The sequence below is a fragment of the Lycorma delicatula genome, chromosome 6 (genome assembly GCF_047948215.1).
Source record: "Lycorma delicatula isolate Av1 chromosome 6, ASM4794821v1, whole genome shotgun sequence".
In the NCBI taxonomy this organism is placed as follows: domain Eukaryota; kingdom Metazoa; phylum Arthropoda; class Insecta; order Hemiptera; family Fulgoridae; genus Lycorma; species Lycorma delicatula.
Genome location: NC_134460.1, coordinates 162,390,367 through 162,412,156, shown reverse-complemented (window position 1 = coordinate 162,412,156; position 21,790 = coordinate 162,390,367). Strand labels below are relative to the sequence as shown.

The following is a 21,790-nucleotide window of genomic DNA, read 5'->3' as shown; positions in this document are numbered from 1 at the left end:
CAAAGCATACATATATTATATATATATATATAAATAATAACATTAGTAACTGTAAGAAATATAAAAACAAAATCGTCTTAACATAATTTTAATAAATACTACTATAATATTATTTTTGGAATTATTGAACATCAAGTAAATATTATACAGTTTGGTAAGGCAAACAGTAGTATACAGAAAGGAATGGTATACAAAAATACAATTTACACTAATTATTTTGACAAATATGAAATAAATAAATAATAATATGATAAAAATAAATCTGTCACCATATAATACAAAAAAAAAAAAAAAAAATACAAAATTTGTTGGATTAAAAGAAAAATGAAATTATAAAACTAATACAACTATGGGAGTGATATTTTATATACATATACATTAATAGAAAAAAATTTGGTCTGCAAAGAAATAATAAAAGAAGTGGAACTCAAGTGGAATGTAAGGAAAAAAGATAGATTTAAAGAAAACTACTCCATAAAAACTATGTATTTGTATTCAAAGGAACAAAAGAATTTGTAAAATTGTTTTGGTAATCTTACTGTTTACAGATTGGCACTTATAATCTTTTATATTAACTTTAAGGTAATATCTAAATAGCAGGGTAAGGATATTATTCCTTCTAAGCATGAGGACTCATGTAGAATTACATTAAATGAATTCTAAGAAATAACTTGTTATTCAATGCTGTGTTAGCAAATTTTGTATTTTGTTCAGCATTCCCTTTAACCATTTTGTCCCTTGTAAGCATGCTAGTATAAAAAAAAATTAAAGCGATGATTAAAGGTAAAACGAGCAAGACCTTCTACTTCAGAGAAGTAGATGTTTGTTATGAACCCACTATGGATCAGAATAAAGATTACTTATCCAGCATATTACTTATAGTAGCACATACACTTAAGAATTTCTCCCTCAGAATTCAATTGCAAGACATATTCTATATCGGTTAAGATTACAGTATTTTGGTCAACCTTGTATTATTTAAGTTTCAAATCTGATATTGAATAAGAAATTTACCACCTGTATTTACTGAAGAAAGTGAAGCCTAATGAAAAATCAATGAAATACTTAAAAACATTATTCTCATACTATATGCACATATCGCATAAATCACAAATAAATTACATTTCCATTTGTTTAAGAAAAAAATTGTAAAACGTGGTGCTCTGTTAACATGTAAGTACCTTTTTCTTTTTCACTTATATAGAAAATGATGATCAAATAAGTCATAGAAAATGCAGACAGGTAAAAGAGAGAGCTATTTTTAAAGGGACGTAGAAAAATACTGAAAATTATAGTTTGTCTCACGAAAAAGTGCAGCAAATAAAAAATATAAATTCAGCATGTATGAGTAATATCTCAGTAGTTTAGACTGAATCATTCTGTCATTTCCACATGCAATTATTGCTTTATGCATATAATAATCCACTGTAAGCTATCACTTCTCTAGCACCATGATGTGCCGATGATAAGCAATTAAAAATTTTGTTGAGTCTTTGCTTTATGTTTAATAATGATGAACTCATTTGTAATGCTTCACAAAATTATTCAGTTCGGTGAAAGAAAGTATTTCGATCTAAGTAATCGTGTTATTTTATACGATACAATCCAGTTTTATACTTAATTTTTATAACAATTTTAATCAGTGTTATTTTCATTAATTTTAATTTATCTTGTGTTTTGCCGATTGGGTTTTAGCAATGAATGATTCTGTTATGAAACATAAACTGGGAAAACCCTTATGTAGCTCAAAAAAAAAAAAAAAAAATCAGCAATTTATATATAACCTTAAAGCAAGATAATCCTGCAACTGCAGTCAGAGACATTGCTCGGAAAGCATACTTGCTTTCCAAGCAATGTACAAAAGTTGTTAGGGAAAGAACAATTTTTAATATAATAAAGAAGCACAAAATTGATGGTAAACATGTTAGCCCCAAAACGACTCAAAAGCATGCAAAAACAATTGAAAAGTAGGATGACTTCACTAAAACCGCTAGCAGAAAAAAAGTTCATACCTTTTAATTTCAATAATAAGTTTCCTAATGTGCTAAATATATTAAATTCTGTGAATACTGATTTTGAACTACCAAATTTTTTTATAAGTTTTAAGACTGTTTCTCAACATAGAAATCATAGAGTTCTTAGCGGAAAATATAATAGTAATTATTATCTTAATAATAAAAATTTTTACATTAGATTGTGTTTTAAAATCAATGAATTTTCATTTCAAGTCCCGAAAAAATAATTCTTTATTTATTGATTATTAATTTTTATTATTATCTAGATGAAACTTGAATAAACACAGGACATGTGCAGGAAAAGGTATCAGTGGATAAAGAAATAAAGAGCGCAAAAGATGCTTTTATGAAAGGTTTATCAAATGGGCTGAAAACACGCAGGAAGGGAAGATGGGTTTTTGAACGGTGGTTTATGGGTATTCCAGATTTTCCCAAGAGTACCATGATGAAATGAGTGGTGACAATTTTGTGCAGTGGTTTAAAAAAATTTACTGAAATTGTTGTTGTAGGATCTATCATAGTAATGGATAATGCACTGTACTGATTGTCTGAAAACTGAAAAAATTCCAAACACTTCAACCCAAAAATCAGAAATTGCCAAATGATTAAAATTGCACACGCTGAAAACATGTTAAAAATAGAACTTTTAAAAATAGTAAAAAAGTTAAACAGAAATAAAATCATTATCAAGTAGATGAAATCAAAAAATTGCCGTGTATCTTCATCCATACCACTAAAATTTTAACCCGACATAATTGATAGGGGCACAAATTAAAGGCTACAGTGGAAGTAATAACACGACATAAGTTAAGCGATGTAAAAAATCATTGGTAGAAGGTGTTAATAAAGTATAAGTAAACTCTTGGAAAAATCGCATTCAACAAGTAATTGAAGTAGAAAAAAGCACAGGTAGCGAGCAGATAATCTTGTGTGAAAATATTTTTGAACATATAGTGATAAATTTAAGAAATGATGACAGTAGTTCAACAGACAGTAGCTTATCAGGTATTGAAAAAATACATTGATGTAACAAATAATTTTTCTGTATTACTTGGTGAAATTTTATAACAGCGGCGGTAACATACTTTCTTAAAATTTTTATTTTTCAGGTAAATATATCATTTTATTACAATTTTCTAATATTTTTATTACTAGTTATTTTTACTTCATTTTTATGTTAAAAGTAAGAAGTATATTTGTCAGATGGATTGCACTAAATTAGAATCCCCATACTGTTAGGTTTTGGTTTACTGCATGCTTTGGTGAGACAAATTATAGGGTCAATTAGTGTTTGAAAAAAAACATGATTTTCATGTTACAGAGAAAATAGTAATTTTACAATAATAAAATGTGCTATTTCAATCATCTTTGTCATTTTTCTATCGATAATGAAATATAGTAAAAGGAAATCAATACGCAAATGAATTAACTTTATCAAATAACTAAAACAAAAATATAATTAATACAAATTTAAAACAAAAAGCACTATTTTAATCACATAACTTCATAAAACTCAGGTAAATTCTTACAATGTAACAGTACTCCTTTTCTTAATTCTATGTACACATCGCATACAAATATAAACAATATGTAACATGTGTGTGCACACACACAAACAAAACAAAAAAATTCAATTTTTTGCGGTTAAAACAAGAATCTTCAATATTATGTAAACAGCCATCTTAAACATTTTTATCAGTACAATTTTTTCAAATTTTTATTAATAATTGAAATGTTGATTCTTTACCAAACATTTTTTCATACAAAAACATTAAAATTATATTACAATAATAAAATCGAAAAACTCAGGTTAAAAATTCACAACAGATTTTATTAATAATTATCAGACTAATAAATAAATAAATAAATAAAAAAAGTGATCGCTGTAAAAAATATATGGTTTGAAATATACTCTAATTCTAAAAATTAATAAATATAAAAAATACTTTAGTAATTAACAGCAAGCAAGCTCTCTTAAAAGTAATAAAATAATACTCTAATAAAAAATTACAATGAAACAAGTATCCCTAAATATAGAAAATTGGAGGAACATATTATAGGCTACATAAATAATTTATAATTATTTAACTTTGGTCTTATTTTAATACAATGGTCGTTGTTCAATATATAATTTTTAAAGACTCTTAAAGATATTTTCAATAATAAAATATATTATATTGTCAATTGTAAGACAGCTATTTAAGCTGACATTTGTAGTTAGTCTAATATACAGTCTAGGCTAGTGAAATAATGTAAGTAAGCTTACTTATCTGAAGGCATAATAGTTTTTTTTCTAACAGCAACAATATAACAAGCAGGAATTATCTACTTATTAAAATAATTATGCTCTTGAGTTAATTGTTTAAATACTGAAGTCTGATAGTCTTGCTTTGAATATTATTTCATACTTATGCATTTATAATTCGACTCTAAAGATCTTTGTAGTTAGTGAAGTAAAAGCAAATTCTGTGATCTCTGAAAAATGAAACAGAATTGTTTTATGCATTAATAACAATAAAACTTTGAAGCTTGGTTACATTGATCACATAAGGTGGTAAAATAATTTTTTGTGGTATTTTTTTCTTTTTAATAAATATCATGAAAAGCAATATAAATTTTTAAATTGGCGCTGGAAAAAATAGAACTGATATTAATTACTAGGTCTTTGCAATTTTAGCAAATAATGAAAAAGAATTAATATTCATTCAAATTAATATTTTAAAAGAAAATGCACACAAAACAGGATCACAAACAAAGATTTAAAAAACTGAATTATTCACTAATTTTTAAAACCCAACAGGTAAAGAATAATTGTGTAAGACTGTGAATTACAATGTCAGAAATGTAGATGAAATCTTACATGTGGTCCGTAGTTTGTCCTAAAAAAAAAATCAATTTGGTTATCAAGGGATAAAGAGTTTTCCTGAAGAAAACAACATATTTTAAATATAAAGTTTGATGAAGAGAATTTTCAATTATTTGGAAAAATATAACTTCATTAATCTATTTTTGTAGTAATCATTTCAAAGTAATCCATATCAGATAAAATAAACGATTACTGTTTAATCTTCAAAACATTTCTAAAATGCACTTTACAGTACAAATTTCTTTTCAGTGGTTTCAAAAATTGTCATTTCATGGTTTCTCATTCTTAGAAAGAGAAAAAAAATTACATCAAGCCATTTCTTGTAAACAAGGACAAGAAACAGGATGATTACATTGTTATTTTTAACAAAATTTTCCTGTTGATAAATAACATGAGAGTTTGTGTGCTATCATAGAGTGATTTCCAAAAACAGTCCTTCCACAAATCTGTTTTTTTTTAGATAGCTTCACATAAACAACATTAAATACTCAAATACTACTCTTCACTGATGTTAATACCATTACAGAATTAGTGTCATAAAAATTCACAGAACAGTCAAGAAAAAAGTAGGAAGAATTTATATGCATGTTAGAACTTCAGATACTTTTTTCAGTCTCGATTCATTTGGGATCTTCTGTTTTGAGGATTGGCCTCACGGTCAGAACATTAATAATTCTTTTCACATGGACCACAGGGGGGTTACAAAATTTGTCAACTACTTTTCTAATAGTGATATCATGATTTTCTGTGACTTTTCTTCAATTTATACTTTTTCATCATACACTGATGTCTCAGTCTTCCAAATGTGTTGTCAACTTAACTGAATTCCACGATGGAAGTCTTGGTACTTTGTATTATGTATTTTACATAAACTTTTAGTGTAATTCTTTGTGCCTAAATTTTAAAAACTACAAATTTACCTTACAATGCAATGAACATAACAAAACATTCTTACAGCTTACTTCCAATTTGATGGTCTCAACTGTTGTGTTCTATATAACATAACAAATTGACAGGACGTTAATGTTGACATAATTTTACAATATATCACGACCAACTGTTATATTTTAAGCAAATAACATGACTTTTTTAAATTTTACAAGTGAAGTTTTAATTAATGGTATAAATAGGATGAATATGAGAGTTCCTGAAGATGGAATTTAATTCCGAAAGCGCATGAATGTGTCGAATTCAATCACTGGTAAGCAGTTTTTTGTATATTAACTATATACCAACAGGCCATGCTTAACAAAATTATTACTATAATTTAGCTCACTTTAAAAACTAATTTAAAAAAACTGTTAAATAAAATTTATCACAACTAAACATAAAAAATGAAGCAATAAATATCATATAAATTATCTTGAAATTTTATTAGCCAACAAATAAAAAAAATATTCAAAGCCGTAATCACCTGAGTCTGTTATGTACCATAACTGAAAAGTTGCAAGCAATCAGCCATGAATCACAAATTACTCCCCTAAAAACAGCAAAGCCATTTTCACGAATAACTAATAAATAGCACGTCAGGCTCATAAGGAAAATTAAAGAGTAAAACAGTTTCCTTTTTTCATACAGATTACACTGAATATAGTGCTGATTCTTATCAGCATGCTAAATGATATTGAGCCTCATAAGTGACACTTTCACTTGTTCACAACTCAAAGAAAATAATTATTACCGATGCCCCTTATATCTCTGGTCTTTTATATGCATCAGGCCGTAGGAATGATTGGGAATGTAAAGCAACAAATTTACATATTTCTTTTTACTGAAGAGAAAAAAAACAGATTTTAATATTGTAGAAAGGAGAAGGGTTGTGTTCAAAATAAACCAGTATCACATATCGCTGATTAGTAATGTTTTTAAAAACACAATTAAGTATTAATGTAAATGTAAAAATTACATTACCTACTTAAAATGGAAAAGTTGTATTTTGTATGCAATAAGGCATAATTCGACCATGACTGCAACGATCATCTGAACTAAATCTTATAACGATATGAAATAAACCGACAACAGCTACTGTTATACCAAACAAAGCTAGGCCAAATGCTGGTAATTTCCTTTTACAAAATACAGATCCTTCTTCTAATTTTAAATAACTAGCAGCAGGCAAAATAAATGCAAGCGGAACAGCTGATAAAACACCCTGAAATTAAAAAAAAATTAAATTGTTTTTAAACAAAATACATTACTGATAAAACAAATATTATTTTTTTACTTTAATGCTTATTTTACTGATTTTATGATTTTGAGTAATCAGGCTTTAGCAGTATTTTCACAGCCGGACACTCTTCTCAACATTTACCAAAAAGAGGGGAAATGTAATACAGTAATTTTTAGCGAGTAAAGAATGACAGCACACCTGAACGGTTTTTAAACCTGGAACCTTCAGATGAAAGATGAAGAAATAATGTGAAAACATATAACTTTTGCTTGTTTGGGCTACTCTAACTTTGATATTTTCCTCGCTTCACCATTTTAAAAATTTCTCAAACTACAAACCACTTCATCTTCTTATATATCATATTCCTTCAATTTAATATTTACTTGTTTTCTTTTCTACCACATTATAACTAATTACTTGGTGTTTTCTTATTTATTTTTATAAATAAAATCTCTCATGTATATTTTTAACAAACATTAAATGAATAATTTATAAGAGCAGATACTTTTTTATCCATGGAGTAATATACCTACTCGTTCCTAAACAGGTAAGTGTGTATACATACTTATCCACTTATACTGTAATCCAAGTAGATTACTGTACAATATATACAGAGAATTATTATACACCGATTAGAATACAATATTTATTTATTAATGAATCCTTAAATATTTTTATTTAGTTTTTACTCAGCTAAATTTTTCAATCGATTCTTTCACTGCTTTTACAATTTAGAAGCGATGAGAAAACAGAACTTCCTTTCTGGATCCGTCACCCTAACGTGAATTATTTCAATATCCCCTGTAGTTATAAGCCCTACCAGTGGTTGTGGTATATGATCAGTTCAACAATAATCTAACTGCTTGTAATCGGTTCGAATCTAAAAAGCAGACTCACCATTATAATTAGACAGCTCAGCTTTAGTTTTCAGAGTTTTGTCTTTCAAGAAGTAATGTTTGATTATCACACAAAATTCTCTTTTGTCCATTTTTCTCAAATTGCAATACTTGATTGACTCAGATGAGTGCCATCAAAAGAATTAGGAATGTATCTGACCAAAAGTCGGTGTTTGTTCCTAGTGGATATATGGGAAACTAAGAATGACCTCAACAGTGTACTGTGCGTGTCATCTCTTGATTTTACAGACTTATCATCACAATAACTCTTAAATCATAAGACAAATAAAAAAATTGTATATTTATGCAGGCAAAGAAATCCAAAACAAAAATGATATAAAACATAACTAATACTCATATCTTATAAAAAGTATGTTATATAAAATGCTGCATCCTTATGATTTTTCTAAAAGCTTATGATTTTTTCTTATTCTTTTTTATTTTATTCTTTTTAATAACATAAAGTTAATCATTACCATTTTATAAATGCAAAGCACCATTATCAACTTATATCCAACTCTCACCAATATAAAAATATTTTTCACATAAAATTATAGGAGAGGGAAATAATCAATTGATTAATAATTAATTAAATATTAATAATTAATATTTTTGTTTTTAAGTAATTAATTAATTAATTAAATTAATAAAATCAATTAATGATCAATAATCTGTTAATTGATTAAATCCAGTTAATCAATTAACTGGATAATTTAATAAATTAAAAACATTCTGTTATTTAATTTCCTTCCATATGAAGGTAAGAGTAAGTAGTTAATCAAACCAGTTTCAAAAAAATAAAGTGAATGCTCTGTATATGAATATAAATACTAATAAATTAATTCTTTCAAGTATCAATAATAAAAATAAAAAAATTTAAGTGATTACATTTAATTCAAGGACAACACCAAGACAATCAGTAGCTACAGATAAAATATACGTTATTGAAATAATTGTGAGTGTAACAGCATAATGACGAACAGATGAATCGGCAATATTAACAATTTGATCGATAACAGCTCGAGTCACCATACATTCAATCGGGTAAGTTAATAATATAGTAGCGCTAAATGCAATACGTGCTGCGTTCATCAGATCATCATCCCAACAATAATTTTCCAATAAATCGCCTGAAATAAAAATTAAAGTACAGTCAATAATTATGTTAATCAATTGATAATAATTATCTACAGAAGCTGGTTAAGAATTATAACTGATTTTAAACATAATTTAATTATGAACTTTTTATCTGATGGTAAAATTATGTAAAACAATAACCAAAAATCTAATTACTAAAATAATCGTAAAACTGTTTTTCTTTGAAGCCCCTTAATAAAACTATGAGCTGATTTTATGAAATATTATTATGCTTACATATATTCCTGTGTTAAATATAATGTCTCCCTCTTAAGGCTCCCTCAAAAATTAGAACAAGATTTTAAGATATAAAAATCATTGTTTGTCAGGTTTTACTTACGAAAAATGAACCCTTAGAAATTGTCTAGATCGATATTTAATAAATAAAAAAAAAACTTTCTTAAAAAATCTAAAAAAATGGATTGGTTACCCAGTAAATATAAATAGAAGATAATTTTGTTTTCAACAAAATAATGTGTATAACGTTGTCTATTTTCACAAGACCACAATGAAAAGCATGGGGCGCAACCTCAGTTTATTTTACACCTTAACTAAAGTTAACGTGTAAAATAAACGTAACTAACCTCAGTTTAAACTGAGGTTATTCAAAGAGTTAAAATAAAATTCTAAGAGTTAAATAAATAAAATTCAGGTTCATCCAAAGAGATTTACCAGATATTGTATACTGAAACTATCATCTCTATTTTGCATTAAAACCTTTAGTCGTATTTAAAGAATTTAAGTACATATTGAATATGAAAGCACGCCCATGCTTTTCATTGTGGTCTGGCGAAAATAGACAACATTATACATATCATTTTTTTGAAAACAAAATATCTTCTATTTGTGTTTACTGAGTAGTCCACTTTTTAGATTTAAAAAGCATGTTTTTAAAAATTTTTTATTTACTTACACCTTTTATTAGTATGATGTTTAAATATTTAAATACTATCACAAATGCTACCTAGATCGATGCAAAATGCAGGTATTATGGTAGTTACAGAATATCTTGAAAAGTTGAATATAATATGGGAGTTTTTAATATGCTATTCAAGGGTGTTAGAAGTGTTACTTTGGTTGATCGACTACATCGATGTTCATCCCAAAAACCTACTGCGCATGTGGACTACTCCTCTCCACCTTCTGCACATGAGCAAGTGGTAACCGTGGAATAAAAAAACTGTTCTCTGTGAATAAAAGTGAACTAAAGAAAAGCATGTAAAAATTAAATACGTCAACTTATTCTTTGGTTTATATTTGTGAAAATGCAATCTTTAATAAAAAGAACATCAAACGGACATCATGCCAATGGGTGAATGGTTCTAAGTGGTGAGTGTTGGATGATGTCCTCTGGGCAACTGGATGAATAGTTGTATGTAGCTCTAGCCTCTGTGCGCATGGGCTCTGTAGAGGTGGTCCCGTATATCCTCAGGAATTGTGGAACCAAAATTACTAGTCCTGATTTAAATCCTATGATGGTTGGTGGTCTATTTGAAAAAACAACCACTTGATGTCTTGTGAAAAGACATCACTCAGCGTTGTCTGAGGATAAGAAAAGTATTGAAGAGAATGGTTTAAATGGTGACGCATCTCATCTGCAGTATAAAAATATTATAAGATTTGTAGTTCTTCAAATCAATCAAGAAGGAGGCTCCATTCAAAAGATCTCACCTTTCCTGATAAATGAAGTGATAATGGGTTCAAGTGTTCACTGAAAAAACGTCAGGAAGTTAAGGTATGGATCGATACTGGTCAAGATGTTTAGTGATGAACAGAGCCGATTACTCTTGCATATCAACAAAATGGGTAATTTCAGCATAAAGGCGATATACCACAAATCCTTGAATACCAGCCGAGGAGTAATCTTTTGCCAGTTGTTCTGGAAATTGAAGTTAGTGAGATCGTCGATGAATTTTGTCCCCAAGGTGTTGTAGAGGTGAAATGAAGCATGAAACATCAGAGCAGATTGGAGGAATCTACTCCCCTTCTTATACTAACGTTTAAACTTCCTGTACCACTGGAGAAAATAAGTGTAGGTTACATGTCTATTCAAGTACAACCATTCATTCCCAACCCAATCCTTGGCGATATTTCCAGAGTCAAAGGTATGGCCACACTACAACTTCTTGCTTGAACACTGCTATATGGGACTCTGACTGCCAAGAGGAAGAAAAGTGTGTTAAATGGGGGGGGGGGGTCACAATCAGCTTGTTCACAAGATTGCCCAACTTTTAACGAAGTAAAGGCAATAATCAAAATTTGTACCAAGCAGAAGCTGTCTTTTCTGATCACAAGAAGAGAGTATTAAAAAAAAACTGAAAACTTATGCCATTTAATAAGCTCCCTATTAAGAAGCCCACACAAACACCTCCTCTGTGTTGTCGTCCGCAACTTTCCATTTTTCAAAATCTCCCCCACCAACCTCATATACTGGCGGGTACGATTGAAGAATCACCCAACTCCAGGGCATCAGAGGTTATTAAAATTAAAAATTCTAATAAGAAAAACCGAATCACCTACGATTAATTTTATACATATATGTAATTCTAACAGTTACCTTCATTTATGAACATTATCCAGTGGAACGTTTGAGGTCTTCGGTCCCACATTAAAGATGTTACAGTGTGATGCGTGCACAAAAACCTGCAATAATATGCTTCCAAGAAATGCACCTTCAGCAACAAAATGCAGTAACACTCACGGTCTATTTCTGTGAGAGATCGACTATCTTGTAGACAATAGAGGGAACGGTGGGATTGCTATCTTCATGCAGGATGGGCTGTCAGCTACAAGGTACCACTAGCTACTCTCATCCCTGCAGTCGCTATAAAAATCTCTTTTCCTTTCAAATAGTACATCTGCAATGTGTATCTCTCACTGAACTCCGAATTCAATGCGCTTGATGTACAAAATCTTCTAATCCAAATTGCACGTCCATCGTTAGTAGTAGGAGACTTTAATGCCCATCATATTTCATGCGGCTCAACAGTCTGTTCCTCTTGAAGAAATATCAGAAGCAGAGCGAGACAAGATTTGGATCTCTGCCTGCTGAATGATGGATCATAAATGTCGGTCATTATTGACAGGTATTTTGTCCATCATCAACCTCTCGTTATGCTTACCAAGTTTACTACCTTGTCTTAATTTGTCTGTTTGTGATGACTTTTACAGCAGTAACCGTAAATGATTTATTTTTGATTTTGGTGCTGACTGCTTGGTGAACAAAAGACCACAGAAATGGATTGTTGAAAGAGAAAATTGGAATGGTTATCATAAACTCTGTGTCAAGTAGCATCATCCTGGAAAAATGAAGCGATCCAAGGAACTGAATTAAGTGTCATCTTGTTACTATACCCATCAACAGTATTACTAAACACGTGCAGCCACCTGTTTCATGTTCTCTATTTGTTGATGATTTTGCTACACGTATCAAAACCACATATATCATAGCCACAACTACTACAGCTACAGAATATTATATCTTCCCTTGAAGCTTGATCCAAAGTCACTGACTTCACTCTCACCTGAGAAAACAAAATGTGTTGTCTTTTCTTGCCTACGAGATCCTTTTATTCCACCTATCCTTCTCAACAGAGAGCCAACTGCTATCTCTCCTGACATTAAAATTTTTAGTTTGCTTTTTAGCGGGTAAAACATAAAACAGTTAAAAGCGAGATGTTTAAAAATGAGTCCTTGGCAACACCAAATAGGGAGCTGACCGATCATGTATGTTGCACTTTTATTATTCTTTAGTTTTGTGTCATCTGGATTACGGTTGCATTGCCTACTCTTCAGCGCATCATTCCGTGCTTAAAATGCTGGTTGTTGTACGACACACTTTTCTTTGTCTTGCCGTATCTTTAGGTGACTTTAGATCACGCCCTATTGCAAGCATACTTGTTAAATGCACTGAGCTATCACTTTGGTATAGACAGAACCAGCTACTAGCACCTTACTCTGTCCGACTTAAAGGACAACCAAATCGGCTGGTTTTTAAAGCAGTCCTTGCAAATTCTGATTTACAATGATATGAAAACTACTGTTATACAGCACCAATGGGTATTCGTACCTTGCATTAACTGTACCTTTTAAAGTTTGATAGACCTTCCAGTTTCCCAACTTATACTTGTTCATATCCTCCATGGAGACTCAAGTGTTGTCAGTGCCCCCTCTGGCAAATATGACAGAGAGGCGGCAACGCTACCTTTTTAATCTTTAAAATAGGCTTTTTCAACTCCGTTCTTTCAAATTCATTTTCTTAAATAAAAAAGAATGATTTTGGATATGTGATTTGCGTTAAGTATCCTGAAAAAAAATGTAATCTTATGTGCAAAACAGTTTTTTGATTAGCATTCTTGTTTTTTTATTAGAGCGTATCAAAGTCCCACAGTTAATACTCTAAAAACATTCAGACTTCAGACTTGTGAGTGGTCCAACCGATCGGCCGATACAATAGTGCTCGCAAATAATAACTTCAATAATATATATATTAGGTATAATATACAGCAGCATGTATATATAAGGTTATATCTTCAATCAAGGGGTGCTATTTTAAATGATGTGCATTATATTAAAAAATGGAAATATGATTTAAAGTATTATTTTATTTTTCTTAAAAAAACTACCTCAGAAAATTGTTTAAAATATTTACTCCTATTACTAGGAATAACTAGCCTGTATTGCAACAAACCTTATTTATGAACCATTATTTACTTAAGTTATATTATTTTAATACTATAATTCTTGTTAAATTTTATCAATGTACCTTTATATACATTTCAGTAAGCAGAAATACTAAAATTTTGTAATTTAATATCGATGGAAGCTTATTTACCAAAAGTTATAAAACGGTATTAAATCCTGCACTCCTAGCCGATTTATTTTCCAGTTTTTGGAAAAAATACCAATTACCAAATATTTCAGTGATTATTGCATTGTCCCTTAAATATCTAGTTCTACAATTTGTGTGTATTAAATAATACTCAAATTTGTTATTTTAATTTCATGTTTTTCCATTAATTATTATTTATCACATTTTATTCTTGCTATTAAATTTAATTTATTCTCAGTTTCACAAAAGTATGACCGGAATTTGAACCTTTTGAAGAAAGACCTAAATGTAGCCAATTCAATAGCAGATGTTGACTAATAACAATAATTTATTAGAAGTATAATATTTTCACTACATAGTGGATTAAACTTTCATTCGACAATTTGCCTACAACATACAGTTTCTTTTTCATTTCAATATAAGATATTTTTATTAATTCGAAATGAAATTCTATGGACAATTCCATCTTCAACTTTATGCAAAAAATGAAATCAAAACATATTATATCTGACTTAAACTTTCATTCGACCATTTTCCTACTACGTGAAGTTTCTTTTATATTTCAATATAAGACATTTTTTCTGTATGTAACTCTTCGCCTAAACATAATTATGTTGAACTAATTTTATTTTGCAAACTATTTATGTACTAGATCTCAACAAAACAGTTGTGATAAACAAAATGCATCACAACCTATTTTTAAATAATATTCCTAATAGTGTTTCGTATTTTACTGAATTCATCCTGTAGAATTCGTTGTAGGATAAAAACAATATGTCTTGTATTAAAATGGAATCCCTATCGAAAAATGCAAACAACTAAGTAACCCGCATCGTTACTCAAATTTTCAATCGAAAACCGTACCACGGTTAAAGTCCTGTGTGTTACCATGGTCAAAGTGTCATGTGTTTTTTTGGAGGGGATATCAGTAATGCACGATAATAGTGCACGACTATTATCAACTGAATTGGGATCAGACATGGAGTCAAAATAATAGTAAAACTCAAGTTGTACAGACACAAATCTAGAAGTACACTACACTCACATTCCAGTAATCTTTAAAATAAGTATTATATCAACTTTAAATAACATTAGAGTAAATAATAAATAACAGAAACACAAAAATTGAACACGAGAACAAAAGAGTGACCATATGACAAGGGTTTTAATAGAACTGAGAAGACGTACAAGTTGAACTCATCAAGGGTAATTTTTTTATAAATTTATAAAATTTTATTTTATTATAAAAAAAATATTATAGAAACATATTATTTTCTATAAAAAAAAAAATAATAATAAAAAAAAATGAGCCATTAGTGAAGGATTTGGAAAGTTTTATACAAATATTTAATTTTTATAAAATAATAATTATTATTAAACAGTCTTTTTTAAAACTATAAAATGTTGAAAATATAATATTAGCTAGCTTACCTTGAACAAAACTGTTAAATGTAGCATAACCAGTTACACCAAACAGTACAGATACAATAAAACTAGTGAAAACAGAATAATGGGTTACTTTATCCCATCTAGTTTGATCAGCTGCTTCAATAGAACTATAGAGTAAGAATACATTATGGTGGCACATAAATGCTGAAATCACAATAAACATCATAAAAATTAATAAAATAAAAATAAGTCTTATAATAGCATTATAAATAACAGTTTGTGAGCACTATACTAACTAAAAAAAAAAAAAAAAAAACAGCTTTTAGATTAAATTTACAACTTCAGCCTTATTAATAAGCTGGCAATACGAGCAGTAATCTTCAACTGTTTTCTTTTTATCATTAATTTTTCTGTTTCACATGATAGTAATTTTACTACAGACCTCATCAACTTGACTCTAGATCCTCTGGTTTTGTCTAACCTCATTTATGCTTTTCACAAGAAATAATAGCACTTAAAAACTTGTTTAAAGACATAATTTAATAAAAAAAAATATATATGCATTTTATATAAAGGCAAAACCTGATACATAAATACAGTGGTGGCAAAGATATTTATAAACTATGCCTATAACAATTCTTATTCAAGATTCAGAATTTTCCAAAAGAAATCCTGTTTTAGGGTAGCTCAATAATAGCTACAAGAAAAAGCAATATGTTACAGTATTTATTTAAGTTATTTAAGCCAGTTAATGTAGTCATACAAATCAATGTGTCACTCCCATCCTGGGTAAGTGTATCATGATATCGTGAAGAATTGTGAATAATATGAAGGTCTATTGCCAGGAGAAGGGTTTGGAAGCTTTAAAGTGCTCTTTTGGGTGAGGTTATTAGATTTTTTAATTTTGTGTTCCCTTGATACCCAAAAAGAGAAAATATAAACACCAGTTCATCTTTTCCTATTAATCATAACCTTCCTTTTTATTAGGTCCCTTACCTCGACACCGTTATGCAGGCTTTAGAGGTCCATTGTATCCAATGCTAAGATATAAGGATATTTTTTTTTTATACCTGTTTTCTCGATGCTAATGTAGTTTAAGATCTGATTTCTTCTACGATAATTTTTCAATAATCTATGTCTCCACATCAGATACTTTAATTTTGGGAAGCTAAACAATATTAGTACTAAATACAACAATTAAGTACAGAAAATCTTTAAAAATGACTGCACCCACCCTATGATAGACATGGGTCGGTTTCAAAATCTGGACATAAGTTAAAAAAATATAGACAAATGAAATGAAATTCCTACAGAATATTTAGATAAATAATAAGTAAGGTAGTAGTATATACTAGGGATTAAGGATTAAGGATTAGGGATATTAGGGATTAAGAATGAATAGGGCAAAGTGGAATGAGATATCCATATATCTAAATAAAAAAACTGGGGAAAAAGAGTAGCTGAAAGAGTCTTCATTGGGGGGGAAAATCATGAGACATGGTGAAAAATTAAGAAGAAATGGCAAAGAATGTGCCTGAAGATGTTACAGGAAGAGAATAGGATAACAACATGATTTAGAATGAACAAATAAGTTTCAGAAATTAATGAAAGCTGCTGATCTATCTCTGGGATTAACTGGAAGAGCATAATGATGATAACACTGAACAGAAGCTCTGAATGAATAAACATTAAAGTAACACTAATCAGAATCCTTAAAGTAAACCGGTTGTAGAACCTGATATGTACAGGTGATTCCAAATTACTGGCAATCTCTTGGGAGATGATTCTACAGCCAAAAATAAGAAAAAATTTTCAAATAAACATAGGCAAAAGACAGTTTATTACGGAGTTTTGGCTTGTGAAACATTTAGCCTGCTTTCTGTTCCCTGTGTGAAATTATACCGAACTAAAATTTCTGAGGTACAAATACTCAGTTAAGTTTTAAGAAAAATTGGAGTAAAACACAAAAAGGTTTTGTAGAAAATACATTTATTTAGGTTTGGAATAAAATAACTTTATTAATTTATCAATAAACAAATAAAAATTTCTAATAACTCTATAGAGAAGTTAATCCTCAGAAAATTGATGTAAATAACTTTATTAAAATTAAATAAAAATTTCAGAAGTTCAAACTTTAATCAGAAACAAAACACACAAACTAGATTGTAAAAGTGATACGATTTTAAACAGAACAATTTACATACATATGCTAAAAATAAATTTGAAAAAGTTCCTTCTAAAACGTATTAAAAATTTTTATTTTTTTGTAGGTTGGCAATAACAGCTCATCAACAATTAAGTTTAGCGTCTAGCATTTGAATATTCATTTGCATGATGTTTGTGCTGTTGTTGTTTGGTCGGTCATTCACAATGGGTGATACCAAAAATTTGTTTTCATTTGGAGAGTTGAAGGACATATTGTTAATTAATGGCAAAGTAAATAAAAATGGATTGGCTGCTACGTATGAATACCAGGAAAATTATCCAGATTGAAGAATACTGGATTGTAAAACATTTGAAGCTTTGGTAAGGTGAGTTCGAGAAACAGGTATGAGTATGAGAAACAGGTAACCATTCAATGCTGGTTGTGAGAAATGACAACGCTGAAGAAGCAATATTGAATGCAGTACGATCATCTTCCACCTCAATCACCAGAAGGCTGTCACATCGCTTTGATGTTTCACAATCAACTGTGTGGCAAATGTTACAGGAGCAACAATTATACTGACTCCACACAACACGTGTGTGTATAAGAGTTAGTACCACCTGATTTTGATAAACAGATAAAATTCAGTCTATGATCAATTACAAAATGTGAACATTCATTTTTCCTAAGTAATATTCTAATTACTGATGAATCTTTTTTTACAAGAAATGGTATTATAAATGATCAAAACACTCACACTTGGACCCACGAGACTGCTACAAATCATTTTCAACGCACTTTTTTGTTTATTATGCGGTATGGTCTTTTTGGTGATAATCTCAAAGCCCCTTTTTTCTTACCACCAAGGCTCAATGGAGAGCAGTGCTTACATTTTCTACAAACAAATCTGATGAAACTCTTGGAAGATATTCCGCTTGCAGATAGTGCAGATGTAGTTTTTCAATGATGGCACACCTGCTCATTACTGTCATGATGTGATGAATTATTTAAAAAAGACATTTAGTAAGTAGTGGATTGGTCAAAATGAACCAGTAAAATGGCTATCTCAATCTCCCGATCTCACGCCAGCAGACGTTTTCCTTTGGGGTTGGATGAAATCGTTAATCTACTCCAACTCCACTTCCAGCACACAAGAACTGAGACATCATATAATAGAAGCTGGAGCTACTAATAGGAATAATAATGATACTGTTAGATGTGCTTGGCTAGCATGGATTCGCTGAGCTGAACTATGCACTGAACAGAATGGCGGCCACCTTAAGCGACTGCTTTGAAAAAATGTTTGCCGCTCTATCTAGTAACCGTTTTGATATTTAATAATTTTTATAAAAAAACAAAATATGTGATTTTTATTTTCTTAAATCAATTTTTTATTCATTTCTTTCTATTAGTGATAAGTTTTCTATTTGTTTTCATTTACATTATGTTGTTCAAACATTGATGAAAATTGTTCCGTTTAAAATCGTATCGCTTTTCCGATCCAGTTTGCATGTTTTGTTTCTAATTAAAGTTGAACATAATTATCCACTCCACAGAGGGAGCAGAAAGAAGGGATAAATGTTTAACGACCTGAAACTCACTAAGAAACTGTTTTCTGACCTATGTTTACGCAAACTTTTTTTCTTATTTTTGGCGATAGAATCATTTTCCCTAGATTGTTGTGCAATTTAGAATCACCCTTTATAATGCTCTATCTAAATCCATTTTCTACGTACGAACTTACAAAAATTATGATTTTTTCATACATCACAAACTTGTAGGGCCTGTCACCTAGTTAGCAAATCATCACTGTTAATAAGATGATGCATTTGTCTATTTATACTGTAATAGTGTAAAAAGATAATGTTATTAAAAGCAAAACACTTGAAAGTAAGCCTTTAATTAAAAGACTAATTATGGAAGACGTTATAAGAGATAATCACAAAATAAAAACTAACAGAACCACTATATCCATTAGAGAGTAATAAATTTTGTGAAATTACTTATTATTTACTTGCTTCAGTTTTGTAATGTGTTAATTAAAAGTTTTGATATTAGAGAGGAAGGCGAAAAAAGATCATTAGTAGCAAATTAATAACACAGAGAAGATAATCATGGCTTGTATCTCCCCTTCCAAGAAACTTTTATAAATCTACAATGCATTCTATTCATTATTCATGAGAATAATACTATCAATCTAAGTTGTGTAAACTTACTAATTAAAAATTGATATAATTTCCTAACACAAAATCCTACTTCCAATTCTTTAATCATTTTTACTCATTTGTTAAGATCATGTCAAAAAAGCATTTCTGGAGGGATTAGAATTAGATGCTTTATAACATTTTATATAATTAAGGACAAAAGAGAAGACATTCTAAAACTGTTACTATTATAATGAAATTTATAGCTATTTATCTTAATTAATATGCATACCATTTTATGCAACTGTAAATTGGATATGAATTAAATTGTGAACACATTCTTAGTTTTCTCCAGTTCGATCAATACATACTTCAATAATAATTAATTTTTATTTAAAAATAATCTATTTATTTCAGTTTTAGAGTTAAATATTTTATAAATTTATTTATTCCAGACTACTGCATTAACTAATACTAAAAAGAGTATATTAAGATTTGATGCAAATAAAAATTACCAATTTGTTACTCAGCTTTTATAGATTTTACAAAAAAATTAAAGTTAATCCTTCCATAATGATTAAAATTTACAAATATCTTTACTCTTATTTGTATTATTTTGCTTTTATTAAAACAAATTTAAATATATTAAACCTTATGCTAAAAGTATTGTGTTCTAAGTCATCATAAAATATCAATAAAAAGTATCCTACTATATTTTTTCTGAAAAATATGAGGAGCTGAAATGCAATGCATTCACTCATAACTCGCAAATGAAACAAATATGGAATAAAAGTCCATTCTATTTGCTATAAAAATGTATATTTATTTTTCTACATGGTCACCATTTACAGCTGCACATTTCTCCCAACATGAACCAGTTTTTTCATTCCTTCAATGAAGAATGTTAGTAGTTTTTCCTTGAACCAAGACCTAACATTGCATTCTTCAGTTAATCATCAGCCATATGAAATTAATACCCTTAATATCTCTTTTAAATTATGAAAAGATATGGAAAATCAAAGGGCATCATATCCAGTGAATAGGGTAAGTAGGATGGTGTGAAATAAATTAAAATTTCACTTTTTACCTTGGTAGTTGCACATGGTGAGTGTGGCCGAACATTATCATGTTGCAAAATTATCGGCTCTGTGGGTGATCAAACACAACATGTCTCCTAAGGTATTTTAATATCTTAGTGTATCACACATAAGTTACCCAGCTTCCAAATAGTTGATCATGTACACGTCTTTGGAATCCCAAAACACAAGATTTTTTTTGAAAGAAGAGTTTTGATTCTTGAAACACAAGAATTTTTTTTGATTATTTAAGTCATCTCCCTAGTCATGATAATATTTCACAAGTTGCTCACAACATTTCTTTTTTTGTTTTTTTTTTTCTGCGATTTTAGGTGGCAACTACTGCAAATTGATTTTACAGTAGCCCAGTTGTACAATACTGTGTCATACTCATTCTTTTGATATGCCTGTCTGGGTGGCAATGCGTTGTACGATGAACAGTCATTTTTAAATGATTCATCCACCTCCATCAGTCACAAAAATCAGGTGATCACTGTGAGATTCATCCTCATTATTCGCTTTATCAGCTTCTGTTGCACAAAATTTTATTGCCCGCTTACTCACAATAGTTCAATCAATAGTTTCATCAATAGTTTCATCATCTTTTAAACGATGATGAATGACCCTAGCGTTCACTTTTTCTGCTGTTAAAAATTCAATTACTGCAGGTTGTTATAGACGCGTTGATATAGCAGGCATATTTGACACCATAACAATAGTGACAGATAGAAAAACAGAGGATATAGGTCAATGAGTTTTGGAATGTTAGTAGTAGGAGAATTAAACTCCAAGATGACAGCACCAGTCACTTTTTGTGACATTTGTTCTATTGTTACGATCTAGTGTGTATTACATTTCAGATGCCTGCGGTAAAACTTGGCAGAGTACAGCACCACTACCAAGTATGTGTGCATGATTTTTATAACCAAACAGAGTGCATCAATTTTCCAGCAACCACCGAGTTTTGTTGGTGGTTACTTGTTTATGTGACAGGTGCCAATCTTGGGTAAATATATATAATGGCCCAGAAACCAAACTCAATCCAGAATAAGTCACTACCATCTCTGAGGCCAAAGAAATCAAGACAAGCGAGTAAAGTGAATGTAATTTCCACAATAAT

General features: G+C 29.6%; 1 protein-coding gene across 2 annotated transcripts in view; it reads right to left on the bottom strand.

Moving 5' to 3' along the window:
* Positions 1-334: 334 nt before the first annotated feature.
* LOC142326439 (putative sodium-coupled neutral amino acid transporter 11) overlaps positions 335-21,790 on the bottom strand; it is a 105,303-nt gene continuing 83,847 nt past the window's right edge. Inside the window, exons 7-10 of one of the 2 annotated variants that reach the window (XM_075368939.1) lie at positions 15,347-15,508; positions 8,836-9,077; positions 6,793-7,033; positions 335-4,490 (exon numbers count right to left, since the gene is read on the bottom strand). In XM_075368939.1, the coding sequence (XP_075225054.1) occupies positions 6,797-7,033; positions 8,836-9,077; positions 15,347-15,508 (641 nt within the window). In that variant the 3' untranslated portion in view covers positions 335-4,490; positions 6,793-6,796. The remainder of the gene's footprint in view (positions 4,491-6,792; positions 7,034-8,835; positions 9,078-15,346; positions 15,509-21,790) is intronic. The other variant, XM_075368940.1, reaches the window with a different exon arrangement.